The 20,102-nt window shown below is 40.8% G+C and overlaps 1 protein-coding gene across 2 annotated transcripts in view; it reads right to left on the bottom strand.

Annotated features, from left to right (window-relative positions):
• Window positions 1–4,093: 4,093 nt before the first annotated feature.
• The window catches only part of elmo2 (engulfment and cell motility 2), a 51,881-nt gene continuing 35,872 nt past the window's right edge, over window positions 4,094–20,102 (bottom strand). For both annotated transcript variants that reach the window (XM_062966807.1, XM_062966808.1), the window contains 6 exons: window positions 18,870–19,033; window positions 18,663–18,775; window positions 9,177–9,284; window positions 6,881–6,963; window positions 6,635–6,712; window positions 4,094–4,654 (listed from right to left, as the gene is read on the bottom strand). In XM_062966807.1, coding sequence (XP_062822877.1) covers window positions 4,454–4,654; window positions 6,635–6,712; window positions 6,881–6,963; window positions 9,177–9,284; window positions 18,663–18,775; window positions 18,870–19,033 — 747 coding nt within the window. In that variant the 3' untranslated portion in view covers window positions 4,094–4,453. The remainder of the gene's footprint in view (window positions 4,655–6,634; window positions 6,713–6,880; window positions 6,964–9,176; window positions 9,285–18,662; window positions 18,776–18,869; window positions 19,034–20,102) is intronic.

Below are 20,102 nucleotides of genomic sequence, written 5' to 3'. Positions count from 1 at the left end.
TTGTCTGGCAGCTATCCTAGCGCTCCGGCGAGTCGCCTCTCGAGCGCTTCTATCTTGATTATAATAAACCCGGCGAGAAAATGGGGGAGATTTCTGCTCAAGGCTTGTTTGTCTGACTTCTTGTGGGGAAACATCTTGCAGGTGCGAGGGCTCCAAATCTGGCAGAAACGGTGGGAAACCCAAGTTTTCCTCTTCATCTGCCACAATAGTACTAGGAACGGGACTACATGGCCCATGAGTCATCACAAACTGCACCGATAAATGCTAGAAATGTGGGAAAGAAAAAGGCACATTTTACCACCTGTGGTGGTCATGCAACAAAGTAAACAGCTGTTGGAAACAGATTCATGCACATCTAGGAAAGATATTAAATACAAATTTTAAAATGACACCACAAATGTACCTTTTGAACATGCCCGAAGAAGAACTGGAAAAGAAATATGGAAGATGTGTTGTCGAAGGCTTTCATGGCCGGGATCACAGGGTTGTTGTATGTCTTTCGGGCTGTGTGGCCATGTTCCAGAAGCATTCTCTCCTGACGTTTCGCCCACATCTATGGCAGGCATCCTCAGAGGTTGTGAGGTATGGAGAAAACTAAGCAAAGAGGTTAATATATATCTGTGGAAAGTCTAGGGTGAGAGAGGTCAGTGTGAATGTTGTGTAGTTAATCACTTTAATTAGCATTGAAAAGCTTATCTGCTGTCTTCTTCCTGCCTCTGGGGCATCCTTTGTTTAGAGTCGTTAACTGCCCTTGGTTGATTCATGTCTGGAAATCCTCTGTTTTCAGAGTATTGCTTTTTATTTACTGTTCTGATTTTTGAGTTTTGTAATACTGGTAGCCAGATTTTGTTCATTTTCATGGTTTCCTCCTTTCTGTTGAAGTTGTCCACATGCTTGTGGATTTCAATGGCTTCTCTGTGTAGTCTGACATGATAGTTGTTAGAATGGTCCAGCATTTTTGTGTTCTCAAATAGTATTCTGTGTCCAGGCTGGTTCATCAAATGCTCTGCTATGGCTGATTTCTCTGGTTGAATTAGTCTGCAGTGCCTTTCATGTTCTTTGACTCATGTTTGGGCAATGCTGCGTTTGGTGGTCCCTATGTAGACTTGTCCACAGCTGCATGGTATCCGGTAGACTCCTGCAGAAGAGAGAGGATCCCTCTTGTCCTTCGCTGACCGTAGCATTTGTTGGATTTTCTTCGTGGGTCTGTAGATAGTTTGTAGGTTGTGCTTCTTCATCAGCTTCCCTATGCGGTCAGTAGTTCCCTTGATGTATGGTAAGAACACCTTTCCTCTGGGTGGATCTTTGTCTTGACTCTCATGGCTTGTGCTTGGCCTTGCAGCTCTTCTGATGTCTGTGGTGGAGTCTCCATTGGCCTGGAGAGCCCAGTTTAGGTGGTTGAGTTCACCTTGGAGGAGGTGAGGTTCGCAGATTCTTTGTGCACGGTCTGTCAGGGCTTTGATTGTGCTCCTTTTTTGACTTGGGTGATGGTTGGAGTTTTTATGAAGGTATCTATCTGTGTGTGTAGATTTTCTGTAAACTGTAAAAAATATGGAAGAATTCTGTTTTACGTGACAGTGGCAGCTCGGATAGTATACGCTAGATACTGGAAATCCCCAGAGGTACCTCCCTTAGCAGAACTGGAACAATATATTATAGAGATGATGTTGATGGACAAAATAACGATACACTTAAGAGGAGAACCTTTAGAGAACTTTGTTAAGGAATGGCAACCAATGATCCAACATTTCAATGTAAAATTAATCTAAAAATGTACATAGAGGAAGCTAATAGACTGAAGGCAGGGAGGAAACGGATATAAATTTGGAACTTACAATATTTTTATATGTACTATTCAAATAGAAGACTGTGACCCCTTATTGAAAATATATTGTCTGGGAAATAATTATGAAAGACTAATAGATGAAAGTATTGCATTGTATGCAACAAACACTTGCAAATGTATGTATATTTGAATGAATGAAAATAAATAAACATTATATATATAAACTAGCTGTGCCCGGCCACGCGTTGCTCTGGCAAAGTGGTGGTGGTATTGGTTAAAAATTGTTGTGTGATTTTTATTTGACGTTATTTGCAATTTTTTAATTAATTTTATTGTAAGTTATCTTTTTATTTATTATATTTTATTATTTTCTTGTATTATTTTTAGTTATTTTCTGTTATTATAGTATTTTGTTGTATTAATTTTTTAGTGTTTTTTATTTTTTTTTATTGGGTTGCTAGGAGACCAAGTTGGAGGAGCTTAGCCTTCTAACTGGCAGCAATTGGATAAAAACAATTATTGCTCTCTCTCTAATTAGGACTTTATTTTTCTTTTCTTTTTGTTGTATCAACCAAGAGGCATGGATGATGGGTTGTGTTGTCAAATTTCGAGGTTGGGGGGCCTGTAGTTTTGTTGTTTTGTGGGTCGCCGTGATGCCATCACTCTTTTATACATATAGATAAACTTATTATTATTATTATTATTAACACAACGACATTGTATGACACAGCAAACAAGATAGATATGCTGGATTTCGTTTCACAAAATCACAAGTCGAACACTTCCCAAGTGTCTAGGACTGTGTGATGTATTTTCGGATGATGCGCGCAGATCCCAGCAGGGTGGCCTTTTGCAGTTGGCAGATCGTAATTTTGTCAATGTCTATTGTTTCCAAATGCCGGCTGAGATCTTTTGGCCCGGCACCCAGTGTGCCCATCACCACCGGGACCACCTGCACTGGTTTCTGCCAGAGTCTTTGAAGTTCCATCTTGAGGTCCTGATAGCGGCTGAGTTTTTCCTGTTGTTTTTCTTCAATGCGACTGTCACCTGGGATGGCAACATCAATGATCCAAACCTTGTTCTTTTCCACAACTGTGATGTCTGGTATGTTGTGTTCCAGAACTTTGTCAGTCTGGATTCGGAAGTCCCACAGTATCTTTGCGTGTTCATTTTCCACAACCTTTGCAGGTTTGTGATCCCACCAGTTCTTAACTGCAGGGAGGTGATACTTGAGGCATAGGTTCCAATGAATCATTTGGGCCACATAGTTATGCCTCTGTTTGTAGTCTGTCTGTGCAATTTTCTTACAGCAGCTGAGGATATGATCAATGGTTTCATCGGTTTCCTTGCACAGTCTGCATTTTGGGTCATCGGCTGATTTTTCGATCTTGGCCTTAATTGCCTTTGTTCTGATGTCTTGTTCCTGGGCTGCAAGGATCGGGCCTTCCGTCTCCTTCTTCAGGGTCCCATTCGTGAGCCAGAGCCAGGTCTTCTCCTTATCAGCTTTTCCTTCAATTTTGTCAAGGAACTTTCCATGCAATGTTTTGTTGTGCCAGCTGTCAGCTCTAGTTTGTAGTGCGGTTTTCTTGTACTGGTTTTTTGTCTGCTGTGCTTTGAAGAGTTTCTGATTTTTGACTTCAATCAAAGCAGGTTCTTCACTTTGCTTGACATATTCTGCCAGGGCATGTTCTTCTTCTTTGACTGCTTGTTTGACTTGCAAGAGTCCTCTGCCCCCTGATCTTCTAGACAGATATAGCCGGTCAACATCACTGCGAGGGTGCAGGGAATGATGAATGGTCATGAGTTTTCTTGTTTTTCTGTCCAAATTGTCCAGTTCCACCTGTGTCCAATTTATAATGCCAGCAGTATATCTTATGACAGGTGTTTATGGCCTTGATGGTGTTGCCTCCATTGAGCTTGTTTTTGAGAATTTTTCTGACCCTTTGTGTGTATTTTTTACTGACCACAGTCTTCACATGTTCATGCTTGATGTTGTCCAGCTGTAATATGCCCAGATATTTATAGGCCTCTGGCTGGTGACACTTTATTGTTTGGCCATTGGGCATATTGATGCCCTCACTTTCAATTATTTTTCCCTTCTTCAATGCCACTGTCGAACATTTGTCCAAACCAAACTCCATGTTGATATCAGTGCTAAAAATCCGGACAGTGTTGGTCAGAGATTGGATGTATTATTATTATTATTATTATTATTATTATTATTATTATTATTATTAAGAATTCCTCCTCCCCCACCCCATAGCCCTCCCCGGTCCTTATGCCTGAAAGCAAAGAGGAGCCACTCCATTGAGGAAAGAAAGAAGAAGATGCTTTAATGCAAAGAGAATGGGGGGTGCGGTGCTCCAGGTCCAGCCCGGTCACTGCACCCCTTTGCTGACCGGCCGCACAGGGCTGGAATGGCCGCAGCAGCAGCAGCCGCAATGGGGCAGCCTGAAAATGCGAGTCCCCAGGGAAGCGAGCCAGGGCTCTTCGATGCCAGCCCCACTTGCACCCACGGCCCCACGGCAGGGCAGGCCAAGCACAGCTCAACAGGAAGCTGGGGAAACGATTGGGGGGTGGGCGGGGGGAGAGAAGGAGTCCCTTGCCAGAGGTCAATCCGGCTGCAAGTGAGGGCAGGCCCCCCAAACCGTGCGACTGCGCCCGGCCTCATCCGTAGTGGTAGACAAAGTCGTAGCTGCTGGGCTCCTTGGGGACGGGCGGCGGGGCCTCGGGGATCTGGATGTTCTCCAGGTCCAGCAGACGGAGCTTCATCTCCATGCTCAGCAGCGTGTCCAGGTCGCTCTTGGTCAGCTCGCTGCCCATGTCCTTCCCCACCAGCGCGTTCAGGCCGTCCACCCAGATGCAGTACTGACCGCAAAGGAGGGAGGAAGGAAAAAGAGAGACATCCATCAATCAGGGCCAGCCAGCAAAAAAAAATACAGTAGAGTCTCACTTATCCAACATAAACGGGCCGGCAGAACGTTGGATAAGCGAATATGTTGGATAATAAGGAGAGATTAAGGAAAAGCCTATTAAACATCAAATTAGGTGATGATTTTACAAATTAAGCACCCAAACATCATGTTATACAACAAATTTGACAGAAAAAGTAGTTCAATACGCAGTAATGCTATGTAGTAATTACTGTATTTACAAATTTAGCACCAAAATATCACGATGCATTGAAAACATTGACTACAAAAATGTGTTGGATAATCCAGAACGTTGGATAAGCGAATGTTGGATAAGTGAGACTCTACTGTAAATGAATAAAGGGGGGGGTTGCAACACACACCCCACCATCCGTGAGCCTGGATCATCATTATGTTTATCAATCATATTCTTTAGCACATTTTTTTTGTTCCTGGGCTATAAAGGTTGTTTCCTAATTGGTGCCATCATGTAAACATGTGGAAAGTTGCAAAAACTTTGTTTCTGGGGCCTGCACAAAAGGTTAAAAAGGGCACATTGAAAATGTTATACATATTTTATGTAGATACTTGTATTGTGTATTAAGCACCTACCCAAAATGTAATTAAATGGTATTAATGAATGAGTTTGGGATAAACTATATCTATACACATAATAAAAATGAAACTATGAATGTATGTGTAAGGGATTATGAACATCTAGCGCCAATTTGTAAAGATGCAACCACCAAAGACTCAGGGAGGAGACATTTTAATTTTTTTTTGTGTCTTCTTCTTTACTTTAGATGGTAGCGTAACTTGGTTTAGAATACAGTAGAGTCTCACTTATCCAACGTTCTGGATTATCCAACACATTTTTGTAGACAATGTTTTCAGTGCATCGTGATATTTTGGTGCTAAATTCGTAAGTACAGTAATTACTACATAGCATTACTGTGTATTGAACTACTTTTTCTGCCAAATTTGTTGTCTAACATGATGTTTTGGTGCTTAATTTGTAAAATCATAACCTAATTTGATGTTTAATAGGCTTTTCCTTAATCTCTCCTTATTATCCAACATATTCACTTATCCAATGTTCTGCTGGCCCGTTTAGCTTGGATAAGTGAGACTCTACTGTAATTTGATGTTTAATAAGCTTTTCCTTAATCCCTCCTTATTATCCAACATATTCACTTATCCAACATTCTGCCAGCCCGTTTATGTTGGATAAGTGAGACTCTACTGTAATTACTGTATTTACAAATCTAGCACCAAAACATCACAATGTATTGAGAACATTGACTACAAAAACACTGACTACTAAAAGGCAAACTGCGTTGGATAATCCAGAACATTGGATAAGCGAATGTTGGATAAGTGAGACTCTACTGTAATTACTGTATTTACAAATCTAGCACCAAAACATCACAATGTATTGAGAACATTGACTACAAAAACACTGACTACTAAAAGGCAAACTGCGTTGGATAATCCAGAACATTGGATAAGCGAATGTTGGATAAGTGAGACTCTACTGTAATTACTGTATTTACAAATCTAGCACCAAAACATCACAATGTATTGAGAACATTGACTACAAAAACACTGACTACTAAAAGGCAAACTGCGTTGGATAATCCAGAACATTGGATAAGCGAATGTTGGATAAGTGAGACTCTACTGTAATTACTGTATTTACAAATCTAGCACCAAAACATCACAATGTATTGAGAACATTGACTACAAAAACACTGACTACTAAAAGGCAAACTGCGTTGGATAATCCAGAACATTGGATAAGCGAATGTTGGATAAGTGAGACTCTACTGAACTTTCAAAGAAAGGACTGCACAGTTAAACAGGAAATAACACTTTTAAATCAGGAATAGAACAGTTTTTTTTTCCAATTTTTGAAACAGAGTGTAATATAATTCACCTCGTATTTGTTGGGGGCAATGAAGTTCAGGGTCTCGTCCGGGTCGTAGAGGATGGAGAAGGCCAACTCCAGCGCCTCCTGGGCGGGATCGTGGGCAGCAAAAGGAAGGAGCAAAGAGAGGGAGGGGTCCGTTATCCACAGAGCGGCCTCCTCCGGACCCTCCCGGACCCCACCCACAAAGGGGCAGCCAGGCCAGGACCCCCGCCCCACCCCGCCCCACCCCACCCCACCCCGCTCTGCCGGCACCTTGTTCTGCTTGAGGGCCCCCTTCTCCTTCATGTGGGGACAGTCCTTCCCCGTCAGGATGGCCTTGATGTCTGAAACAGGGACTAGGAAACAGATTTGGGGGTGGGGGGGGGGGAGAAGAAGAAGAAGTCAGGGGTCAGACACAGCAGAGGGAAGGGCTCTGTGTTTTAACTTGAGTTGTTGGACTTGTCCCCATGTGAGCCACCCTGAGTCCCTTTGGGGAGATGGAGCCGGGATCCAAAAATAAGGTTGCTATTATTATTATTATTATTATTATTATTATTATTATTATTATTATTATTACATTATTATTATTATTATTATGACACAGCAAACAAGATAGATATGCTGGATTTCGTATCACAAAATCACAAGTCGAACACGTCCCAAGTGTCTAGGACTGTGTGATGTATTATTATTATTATTATTATTATTATTATTATTATTATGACACAGCAAACAAGATAGACATGCTAGATTTCGTATCACAGAATCACAAGTTGAACACTTCCCAAGTGTCTAGGACTGTGTGATGTATTATTATTATTATTATTATTATTATTATTATTATTATTATCATCATTACACAGCAAACAAGATAGATATCCTGGATTTCGTATCACAAAATCACAAGTCAGACACTTCCCAAGTGTCTAGGACTGTGTGATGTATTATTATTATTATTATTATTATTATTATTATTATTATCATCATTACACAGCAAACAAGATAGATATCCTGGATTTCGTATCACAAAATCACAAGTCAAACACTTCCCAAGTGTCTAGGACTGTGTGATGTATTATTATTATTATTATTATTATTATTATTATTATTATTATTATGACACAGCAAACAAGATAGACATGCTGGATTTCGTATCACAGAATCACAAGTCAGACACTTCCCAAGTGTCTAGGACTGTGTGATGTATTATTATTATTATTATTATTATTATTATTATTATGACACAGCAAACAAGATAGATATGCTGGATTTCATATCACAAAATCACAAGTCGAACACTTCCCAAGTGTCTAGGACTGAGTGATGTATTTTCGGATGATGCGCGCAGATCCCAGCAGGGTGGCCTTTTGCTTATTATTATTATTATTATTATTATTATTATTAGAAACACAACAAGATGAGTCCACAGCAGAAACTATATTATTAATTATTATTAATTATTATTATTATTAATTATTATTATTATCATTATCATTATTATATTAGAAACACAACAAGATGAGTCCATAGCAAACACTCTGCTGGCTGTTGTACTGGATCATACATCGGTCACTTCCCAAGTGTCTAGGACTTTATTATTATTATTATTATTATTATTATCATCATTATTATATTAGAAACATAACAAGGTGAGTCCACAGCAGACACTCTGCTGGCTGTTGTACTGGATCACACGTCGGACACTTCCCAAGTGTCTAGGACTGTGTGATGTATTATTATTATTATTATTATTATTATTATTATTATTATTATTATTATTATTATGACACAGCAAACAAGATAGACATGCTGGATTTCGTATCACAGAATCACAAGTCAGACACTTCCCAAGTGTCTAGGACTGTGTGATGTATTATTATTATTATTATTATTATTATTATTATTTTATTATGACACAGCAAACAAGATAGATATGCTGGATTTCATATCACAAAATCACAAGTCGAACACTTCTCAAGTGTCTAGGACTGTGTGATGTATTTTCAGATGATGCGTGCAGATCCCAGCAGGGTGGCCTTTTGCAGTTGGCAGATTGTAATTTTGTCAATGTCTATTGTTTCCAAATGCCAGCTGAGATCTTTTGGCATGGCACTCAATTATTATTATTATTATTATTATTATTATTATTATTATTATTATTATTTTATTATGACACAGCAAACAAGATAGATATGCTGGATTTCATATCACAAAATCACAAGTCGAACACTTCCCAAGTGTCTAGGACTGTGTGATGTATTTTCAGATGATGCGTGCAGATCCCAGCAGGGTGGCCTTTTGCAGTTGGCAGATTGTAATTTTGTCAATGTCTATTGTTTCCAAATGCCGGCTGAGATCTTTTGGCACGGCACCCAATGTATTATTATTATTATTATTATTATTATTATTATTATTATTATTATTATTATCATCACAGCACCAGCCAGGCCACAGAATCTCAAGAGCTGGAAGGGACCCCCAGGGACCATCCAGACCAGCTTCATCTTGTGGTGCAGGAATGCATAATGAACGACATCACCCGCTTCCCCAAATCACTGTGCAGACGTACTCTTCTCCTGCAGAGACTCAAAGTTGACCTCTCCTTGGGCGTGATCCTCCAGGTCCCCGTAGTGAAGCACCTTGTGGTTGAGGGCCAGCCGGCAGTACCAGAAGCGCTCTGAAAGGCAAAGACCACTGCAGGGTCAGCCCAAAGGCACTCTACTGTTCTCCAGCCCCCTCCCCAGGTCATTTCTGTTACCAGGTGAGAGTATAGCGGAGTCAGTAGCGTCCAGTTAACACCATGTGCAAAAGACTCAGACCAGGCAGAGGAATTTAAAAGAACAAAGGAACTTTACTCTGGCTTGTTGAGTTGAAATCAAATAAACAGTTCTGCAATCTTACAATGTCCATGTAGTTGCATAAGATCCATAACCAATCAATCAGCATCAATATATACAGCATAGCATATTCAAAACAGCTACTCGACCGGAACAAGAGAGCCTGACTTTCCTGTGCTCTCTCTTCATGCTCAGATTCCCAACTGACAATCTCAGCCACCTGCCATCAAATAGATACATTGTTTTAGGCGTGGCTTTGCTTCTGCAAAAAGGCTGAGCTCTTTTGCAGAGTTCCCTTTGCAAACCAACTTTTGCAAGGATTTCTTTGCAAGGATTTCTTTACACACACACACACACACAGCAATTTGGCGCAATAATTTCCCCACCCTGTTTTGCCCACCCCATGCACTTTATTCTGACTCGTGCAGTTGCAACACTCTGCCCATTCATGCCTAGGATTGGACCTTTCATAGGCTCACTGACGATTAGCTAAGATTGTTTTTTATGCTTTTATAATTTTATGTTGTTCTAAATTGCTGTTTGATTATCCTGTTTTACGTAATGATGTATGTGTTTTAAATTGATTGTTTTATGACGTTACTAGCTGTGCCCGGCCACGCGTTGCTGTGGCGAAGAATGGTGGTCTGGGAAATAAAGTATTGAGGAATTGGTGGTAGTTAAGGTAAAGGGTAAACGTTTTCCTCTGACATTAAATCCAGTCGTGTCTGACTCTGGGGGTTGGTGCTCATCTCCATTTCTAAGCTGAAGAGCCGGCGTTGTCCGTAGACTCCTCCAAGGTCATGTGGGATGACTGCATGGAGCGGCATTACCTTCCCACCGGAGCAGTACCTATTGATGCACTCTCATTTGCATGTTTTTGAACTTCTGGGTTGGCAGAAGCTGGGGCTAACAGTGGGGGCTCTCTCCACTCCCCCAATTCAAACCTGCGGCCTTTCGGTCCAGAAGTTCAGCAGCTCCGCGCTTTAACACGCTGCGCCATCAGGGGATATTATTTCCTAAAGGTTGTGAATATACAATATTTCTGATTGTTTGTTGTTGTTTTTTTGTTTGTTGGAGGCAAGTATGAATGCTGCAATTAGGAAAAATGATTAGATGTAATGGCCTTGCAGCTTTAAAGCCTGGCTGTTTCCTCAAGTCAAGATAATCCAGTGCAAAGCAGATAATATAAGATTATAAATGGGTTATATAGCTGTGTGAAAGGGCCTTGAGTCTACACTGCCATATAATCCAGTGCAAATTAGATAATCTGTGGAAGAGGCCTAAGTGAGGCCTAAGTCTGCCTGTCCCCTAACTGAACCCTGGCTGTCCCTTGGCTGAGTTGGTTCCTAGGAGACGAAGTGGGCAGAGATTAGCTCTCTAAACTGGCAGCAATTGGATAAAAATAATTATTGCTCTCCCTCTAATTAGGACTTTATTTTTCTTGGCTTTTTGTTGTATCAACCTAGAGGTGTGGATGATCGGTTGTGTTGTCAAATTTCGAGGTTGGGGGGCCTGTAGTTTTGTTGTTTTGTGGGTCGCCGTGATGCCATCACTCTTTTATATATATAGATGATATTGATTCGGCTTGTTCCTGCTCTGAATCCCCTCGGGGAGATGGAGGCGGGATATAAATATAACGTTGTTGTTGTTATTATTATTATTATTATTATTATTATTGACACAACGACGTTGTATGACACAGCAAACAAGATAGATATGCTGGATTTCGTTTCACAAAATCACAAGTCGAACACTTCCCAAGTGTCTAGGACTGTGTGATGTATTTTCGGATGATGCGCGCAGATCCCAGCAGGGTGGCCTTTTGCAGTTGGCAGATCATAATTTTGTCAATGTCTATTGTTTCCAAATGCCGGTTGAGATCTTTTGGCACGGCACCCAGTGTGCCCATCACCACCGGGACCACCTGCACTGGTTTCTGCCAGATTCTTTGAAGTTCAATCTTGAGGTCCTGAGAGCGGCTGAGTTTTTCCTGTTGTTTTTCATCAATGAGACTGTCACCTGGGATGGCGACATCAATGATCCAAACCTTTTTCTTTTCCACAACTGTGATGTCTGGTGTGTTGTGTTCCAGAACTTTGTCAGTCTGGATTCGGAAGTCCCACAGTATCTTTGCGTGCTCGTTCTCCAATACTTTTGCAATTATTATTATTATTATTATTACTATTATTATTTTATTGTACAACACAGCAAACAAGATAGACATACTGGATTATTATTATTATTATTAGGAATAGGAAGGGCGGAGGGACCTCCTTCCCACTTCTCACCCATCACCCCCTCCCCATTTTGCAAAAAGCAGAAGTTTGGTATGATATAAGGTCAAGGTTTTCCCCTGACGTTAAGTCCAGTTGTGTCCGACTCTGGGGGTTGGTGCTCATCTTCATTCCCAAGCTGAAGAGCCAGCGTTATCCATAGACGCCTCCAAGGTCATGTGGCCACTGGCATGACTGCATGGAGCACTGTTACCTTCCCACTGAAGCAGTACCTATTAATCTACTCACATTTGTGTATTTCTCCAAGGTCATGTGGCCATAGGTATGACTGCATGGAGCACCGTTACCTTCCTGCCGGAGCTGTACCTATTGATCTACTCACATTGGCATGTTTTCGCACTGCTAGGTTGGCAGAAGCTGGGAATAACAATGTGAGCTCACTCCGCTCCCCGGATTCGAACCACCGACCTTTCAGTCAGCCAGTTCAGCAGCTGTTATGATATATTTAAGGGATATTCGCTAAATGCTACAGCTTTTCTACGCTTATTAATACACCCTATTATAGGGATATGTTTAATCATTCTATGCTTAATACTGTGGATATTATGGCTTATGAGACGTTTAAAAAAATGCAAATCCGCTTTGAAAGATTTTGGCAGAAATGACATGGAATAGAATTAGAACCATATTAATTGTGATACATAAATATATAATATTTAGTATCAAGAGGGGGAGTAGTATGTGATGAACTAGAATGTTACCCCCCTCGCTATCGTCCTTCAGGAAACAACTAAAGACTTGGATGTTTCGTTTGGCCTTTGGTGAGACAAGCATTAGATAGCTAACCCCATACGGCATTATCCGGTACTGATTAGGTCCTTAATTTATTGTCTATGCATTTTATCTCATCATTGTACTCTTGCATAGATGCTTCAGTTCCTCCGCCCATGTAGATGACAGAATTGTATTTGGTGGTTGACTGATATTATTAACTATTATAATACCTCTGTTTTATATTATACAGTAGAGTCTCACTTATCCAAGCCTCGCTTATCCAAGCCTCTGGATAATCCAAGCCATTTTTGTAGTCAATGTTTTCAATATATCGTGATATTTTGGTGCTAAACTTGTAAATACAGTAATTACTACGTAACATCACTGCCTATTGAACTACTTTTTCTGTCAAATTTGTTGTATAACATGATGTTTTGGTGCTTAATTTGTAAAATCATAACCTAATTTGATGTTTAATAGGCTTTTCGTTAATCCCTCCTTATTATCCAAGATAGTTGCTTATCCAACATTCTGCCGGCTCGTTTACCTTGGATAAGTGAGACTCTACTGTATTTTGTTTTTATTTTGTTATATTGTGAATTGCATGTATGTTGTTTTTATCCAATTTTGTTTGTTTGGGCTCTGCCCCATGTAAGCCGTCCCGAGTCCCCTTGAGGAGATGGTGTCGGGGTATAAATATTATTATTATTATTATTATTATTATTATTGACACAATGACGTTGTATGACACAGCAAACAAGATAAATATGCTGGATTTCGTATCACAAAATCACAAGTCGAACACTTCCCAAGTGTCTAGGACTGTGTGATGTATTATTATTATTATATTATTATTATTATTATTATTATTATTATTATTATTATTATTATTATTATATTATTATTATTATTATTATTATTATTACATTATGACACAGCAAACAAGATAAGATATGCTGGATTCTGTATCACAAAATCACAAGTCGGACACTTCCCAAGTGTTTAGGACTGTGTAATGTATTATTATTATTATATTATTATTATTATTATTATTATTACATTATGACACAGCAAACAAGATAAGATATGCTGGATTCTGTATCACAAAATCACAAGTCGGACACTTCCCAAGTGTCTAGGACTGTGTGATGTATTATTATTATTATTATTATTATATTATTATTATTATTATTATTATTATTATTATTATTATTATTATTATTATTATTATTACATTATGACACAGCAAACAAGATAAGATATGCTGGATTCTGTATCACAAAATCACAAGTCGGACACTTCCCAAGTGTCTAGGACTGTGTGGTGTATTTTCGGATGATGTGCGCAGATCCCAGCCGGGTGGCCTTTTGCAGTTGGCAGATTGTGATTTTGTCAATGTCTATTGTTTCCAAATGCCGGCTGAGATCTTTTGGCACCGCACCCAGTGTGCCCATCACCACCGGGACATTATATTATTATATTATATTATTATAGGGTCTATTCCCATCCCAATTTGCACTTCCAAGAATTTGCAGCACTTTATCAGTCACCTCGTGTTTACAATATTTATATGGTGCACCTTACCCAGTCTATTTTTACAATCTCTCCGTTTTAATCCATGTTTTTAATTAGTTCTTGTTTTTATTGGCTAATGTTTAAATTTTTTAATTGTGCATGTTTTGTCTATTGCTGTGTTTTATAGTGCTACTGTTTTTATTCGGGCTTGGCCCCATGTAAGCCGCCCTGAGTCCCCTTTGGGGAGATAGTGGTGGGGTATAAAAATAAACTTATTATTATTATTATTATTATTATTATTATTATTATTATTATTATTATTGACACAACGATGTTGTATGACACAGCAAACAAGATAGACATGCTGGATTTCGTTTCACAAAACCACAAGTCGAACACTTCCCAAGTGTCTAGGACTGTGTGATGTATTTTCAGATGATGTGCGCAGATCCCAGACGGGTGGCCTTTTGCAGTTGGCAGATCGTAATTTTGTCAATGTCTATTGTTTCCAAATGCCGGCTGAGATCTTTTGGCACGGCACCCAATGTGCCCATCACCACCGGGACCACCTGCACTGGTTTCTGCCAGAGTCTTTGAAGTTCAGTCTTGAGGTCCTGAGAGCGGCTGAGTTTTTCCTGTTTTTTTTTCCGTCAATGCGACTGTCACCTGGGATGGCAACATCAATGATCCAAACCTTTTTCTTTTCCACAACTGTGATGTCTGGTGTGTTGTGTTCCAGAACTTTGTCAGTCTGGATTAGGAAGCCCCACAGTATCTTTGCGTGCTCATTTTCCAATACTTTTGCAGGTTTGTGATCCCACCAGTTCTTTGCTGCTGGGAGGTGGTACTTGAGGCATAAGTTCCAATGAATCATTTGGGCCACATAGTTGTGCCTCTGTTTGTAGTCTGTCTGTGCGATTTTCTTACAGCAGCTGAGGATATGATCCATGGTTTCGTCAGTTTCCTTGCACAGTCTGCATTTTGGGTCATCAGCTGATTGCACAGTCTGCATTTTGGGTCATCACCACCTGCACTGGTTTCAGTTATTATTCAGTTTATTATTATTATTATTATTATTATTATTATTATTATTATTATTATTACGTTTGTGTGAATGCTTGTGAAGAAAAGAAGAGACAGGCCTCAAGAAGATGGGAGACCACGCAATGCATTACTTGGAAGCCGAGACACAGAAATCAGAAAAATGCAAATGTGGCAAAACACATCCTTGAATAACGGGATGTTCTCTTGAGTTATCTAGCTTGGAAACAAGTTCCAAGGTTACGGAACAACACGTTCATCTAAGCTGGAGATAACAAGAGGGGGGATGGTGACTGCCTGCATTCGTCACATCTCCTGACCCACGCCAACGAAACATCCAACCCTCCTCAAAAGACTGATCACCTTTCAAGAGAGGCCTGTTGTGAGCATGGTGAATGCTTGAGTGTGAGAATGAGAGCTCTGGATACTAAATTCAATGTCATGTCATGTCTCAAATAAATGCTACATGCACAGTGATACAGTAGAGTCTCACTTATCCAACATAAACGGGCCAGCAGAACGTCAGATAAGCAAAAATGTTGGATAATAAGGAGGGATTAAGGAAAAGTCTATTAAATGTCAAATAAGGTTATGATTTTACAAATTAAACACCAAAACATCATGTTTTACCACAAATTGACAGAAAATGCAGTTCAATACATGGTAACGTTATGTAGTAATCACTGTACAGTAGAGTCTCATTTATCCAACACTCCCTTATCCAACATTCTGGATTATCCAACGCATTTTTGTAGTCAATGTTTTCAAAACATCGTGATATTTTGGTGCTAAATTCATAAATACAGTACAGTAGAGTCTCACTTATCTAAGCTAAACGGGCTAGCAGAACCTTGGATAAGCAAATATGTTGGATAATAAGGAGGGACTAAGGAAAAGCCTATTAAACATCAAATTAGGTTATGATTTTACAAACTAAGCACCAAAACATTATGTTATACAACACATTTGACAGAAAAAGTAGTTCAATCCGCAGTAATGTTATGTAGTAATTACTGTATTTATGAATTTAGCACCAAAATATCACGATGTATTGAAAACATTGACTACAAAAATGTGTTGGATAATCCAGAAAGTTGGATAAGTGAGACTCTACTGTAATTACTACATAGCATTACTGCGTATTGAACTACTTTTTCTGTCAAATTTGTTGTATAACATGATGTTTTGGTGCTTAATTTGTAAAATCATAACCTAATTTGATGTTTGTTTATTTATTTATTTATTATTTTATTTCTCGCATTTATATCCCGCCCTTTTCACCCAACGGGACTCAGGGTGGCTTACAATAATGGCAGCAAATCGATGCCCATACAAATCAATATAAAACAGTGCATAAAACAGTTAAAACTATTAAAATACATTATAAATTACAAAATATAAATTTCAAATTAATAGGCTTTTCCTTAATCCCTCCTTATTTATTTATTTATTTACATCATTTTTACCCCACCTTTCTCCCCAGGGGGACTCAAGGCAGCTTATTATCCAACATATTCGCTTATCCAACATTCTGCCAGCCCGTTTATGTTTGATAAGTGAGACTCTACTGTATTTACAAATTTAGCACCAAAACATCGCAATGTATTGAAAAGATTGACTAAAAAAACATTGGGTTGTTGTCTGTCTTTCGGGCTGTGTGGCCATGTTCCAGAAGTATTCTCTCCTGACATTTTGCCCACATCTATGGCAGGCATCCTCAGAGGTTGTGAGGTATGGATAAACTAAGTAAGGAAAGGAAAGAATATATATCTGTGTAGAGTACAGGGTGTGGCAAGAGTCCTTTGTCACTGGGAAGTTCCCTAACTGGAACATGGCCACACAGCCCGAAAGACATACAACAACCCTGTGATCCCGGCCATGAAAGCCTTCGACAACACATTAAAAAAACATTGACTACTAAAAAATTGGCTACAAATAAAAATAGAATTGCATAAAATGAACTTAGAATAACAGCATTGCCAGAAATTAAATCCATAAGTTCAGTCCTTGCTGCCTAGAGAAACAGCTGTGGATCCAGGTGGGAGGCAACTTGCATTGGATAATCCAGAAGCAGGGGCGGTTCAACCGCAAGGCAAACTAGGCAGTTGCCTGTGGCGCCATCCTGTGGGGGGCGCCATTGAGGCAACTCCTGCCTCCGCCGCTGCGCCTGCCTCTGCAAGGAAGGAGGTTGCCACTTTGGAGAGCAGAGAAACACTGCTTCTCTGCTCCCCAAAGCGGCGAACGCCTTCCTTCTTGCCCCTTCCTCAAGGCCAGGTCTCCGGGCTGTATGGGCATGTCCCAGAAGCATTCTCTCCTGACGTTTCACCCACATCTATGGCAGGCATCTTCAGAGGTTCTGAGGTCAGTTGGAAGCTAGGTAAGTGGGGTTTATATATCTGTGGAAAGTCCAGGGTGGGAAAAAGAGCTCTTGTCTGTTTGAGGCTAGTGTGAATGTTGCAATTGGCCAGCTTGATTAGCATTTAATGGCCTTGCAGATTCAAAGCCTGGCTGCTTAATCCCTCCCCCTCGATGGATTGTCACCTTGTCGTGGTGAGAGGGCTTGCATGTTCCAATGAACCTGAGGGCACAACCACGGGAGTCACACACTCCCAGGAGTGACCACGGGGAGGATGTTCCAAACTAAGTTGTTCCAAACTAAGAACAATCCGAAAACCCAAAGACCTCAACCGTGGAGCAGGCGGAGGATAACATGGTCCATGTTACAACGGCTGTGAAGGCGGAAGAAGGCTGCAACAGACTGAGAAGCCACTCTCGTTGTGTTAACCACACCACTGCTGGGACCTCACTCTGTGAAGACTGTGTGTTGACCGGCCGTGCACCAATCTCCACATATTTAAAAAAATCACGCACAGGCATCTTCCCAGAAATGGAGGACCATCATCCTCGAACTACGAGGGATCGCCTAAGAAGAAGCTGAATCCCTGGGGGCATCCTTAATAAATAATAATAATAATAATAACTTTATAAGTTTAAAAGACCCAGTCTTTTAAACTTGTACACGCCTATCTATATTTTATAAATGCATTTTATGAATGTTATATGTAAGTTAATTTTTTAACTGATTTATAGTGTATTGTACTGTTTTTATTTGTCTGTTTTATTGTAAACCGCCCTGAGTCCCCAGTTGGGTGAGAAGGGCGGGATATAAATATTGTAATAAATAAATAAATAAATTCTTATACCCCGCCCCATCTCCCCGAAGGGACTCAAGGCGGCTTACATGGGGCCAAGCCCGGAACAACAATATAAAGACAAAAGCAAACAGTAAATCCTTGGTTGGGAGTTGTTAGCTGGCCCTGATTGTTTCCTGTCTGGATTTCCCCTGTTTTCAGAGTGTTGTTCTTTATTTAGGATTTTCCTTAATCCCTCCTTATTATCCAACATTTTCGCTTATCCAAAGCTTTTATTTTTCAGTGATTGGTTTGGGGGGGAGGGCGCCAAAATTCTGTTCGTCTACACTTGAAAATTACCTTGGGCCGGCCCTGTCCAGAACGTTGGCTAAGTGAAGGTTGGATAAGCAAGACTCTACTGTAAAACCAAATCTGGTCTCTCTGTTTCTCTTTGCACCTATCATAAGGAATTCCCAGGCTCATAACACCCAGAGCAGACCCCCCCCCCCCAAATGCGTCCCACCTTGCCTCCTGCGGTTGCCGATCTTGCGGAAGCTGCTCCCTTCGCAGAGGCGGTTCAGGCGCTGCTGCTTGATGAGCTCCAGGATCTCCGGCTGGATCTTCTGCCGCAGCTCCCTGAAGGGGGGAAATGGGGGAGAAGGGGTGCAGGGGAGTGAGAGGGGGGTCTGCCTCTTCCTTTCCCTCCTCCCTTGGCCTGAGCCCCACTCACACGATGGGCGGGGACTGGAAGTCGTCCTGGCTCATCCGCTCCGACTGGCGCAGGCGCAGGATCTCCGAGTAGCTCAGGCTGCGCAGCTTGCTCTTGAACTGGTCCAGGGAGCTGGGCTTGGAGGGCAGGGCCCGCGTCACCTGCTCACGCACCACCTGCATCACCTGCCACGGAGGACACACAAGCTCAGCCTCCGAACAGCGGAGGGAGCAGAGGAACTACCTGCCGCAGGAGCAGACACCTCCCTCCGCAGCTTGCCAGACCCTGCTCTCTCTAATAATAAATAATAATACATCTTTATTTATATCCCACTTTTCTCCCTAAACCAGAGAGAGCAGCTTACAACATTATATAAAAGACAACATAAAACAATAGACATAGAGTCTTGCTTATCCAACATAAACGGGCCAGCAGAACGTTGGATAAGCAAAAATGTTGGATAAGGAAAAGCCAATTAAACATCAAATTACGTTATGATTTTACAAATGAAGCACCAAAACATCATGTTTTGCAACAAATCGACAGAAAATGCAGTTCAATACATGCTAAAGTTATGTGGTAATTGGGTTGTTGTATGTCTTTTGGGCTGTGTGGCCATGTTCCAGAAGTATTCTCTCTTGAAGTTTCACCCACATCTATGGCAAGCATCCTCAGAGGCTGTGAGGCATGGATAAACATGTGCTGTCAAAGGCTTTCATGGCCAGGATCACAGGGTTGTTGTATGTCTTTCGGGCTGTGATCCCAGCCATGAAAGCCTTCGACAACACATGTTTCTCCATGCCTCACAGCCTCTGAGGATGCCTGCCATAGATGTGGGCAAAATGTCAGGAGAGAATACTTTGTCAGAGTAATTCGCAGCGTAGCAGCAGTTGTATGTTGTCAATGGAGCGCAGAATGAAGAGACGTCAGAAACGATGTTAAAAAGTATATACAAAGCTTTACTTTACAAGACTAACAGAATTGCAGACGAACACAGGCTTAGCTTTCACTCTAGGCAGACACAAACTCAGAACAGAGCTAGATCTCAACTGACGCAATCAGTAATGTACAGACACACTTGAGTCTGGATACTCCCCAGGTTCCAGCCACACACATCAAGGTCAACACAGCTTCTCAGTCATTAACTCTTTACAGACTATAGCATATTCTGGATGATGCAACCTGTATGCAATACATGCCAGACACAAATTTCATTTAAACACTACCAATACACAAATCCCACATTAACATACT

Source organism: Anolis carolinensis, unplaced genomic scaffold (genome assembly GCF_035594765.1).
Source record: "Anolis carolinensis isolate JA03-04 unplaced genomic scaffold, rAnoCar3.1.pri scaffold_30, whole genome shotgun sequence".
NCBI lineage: Eukaryota > Metazoa > Chordata > Lepidosauria > Squamata > Dactyloidae > Anolis > Anolis carolinensis.
Note: the sequence above shows the minus strand (reverse complement) of the source record. Positions and strands in the feature narration are given on the sequence as shown.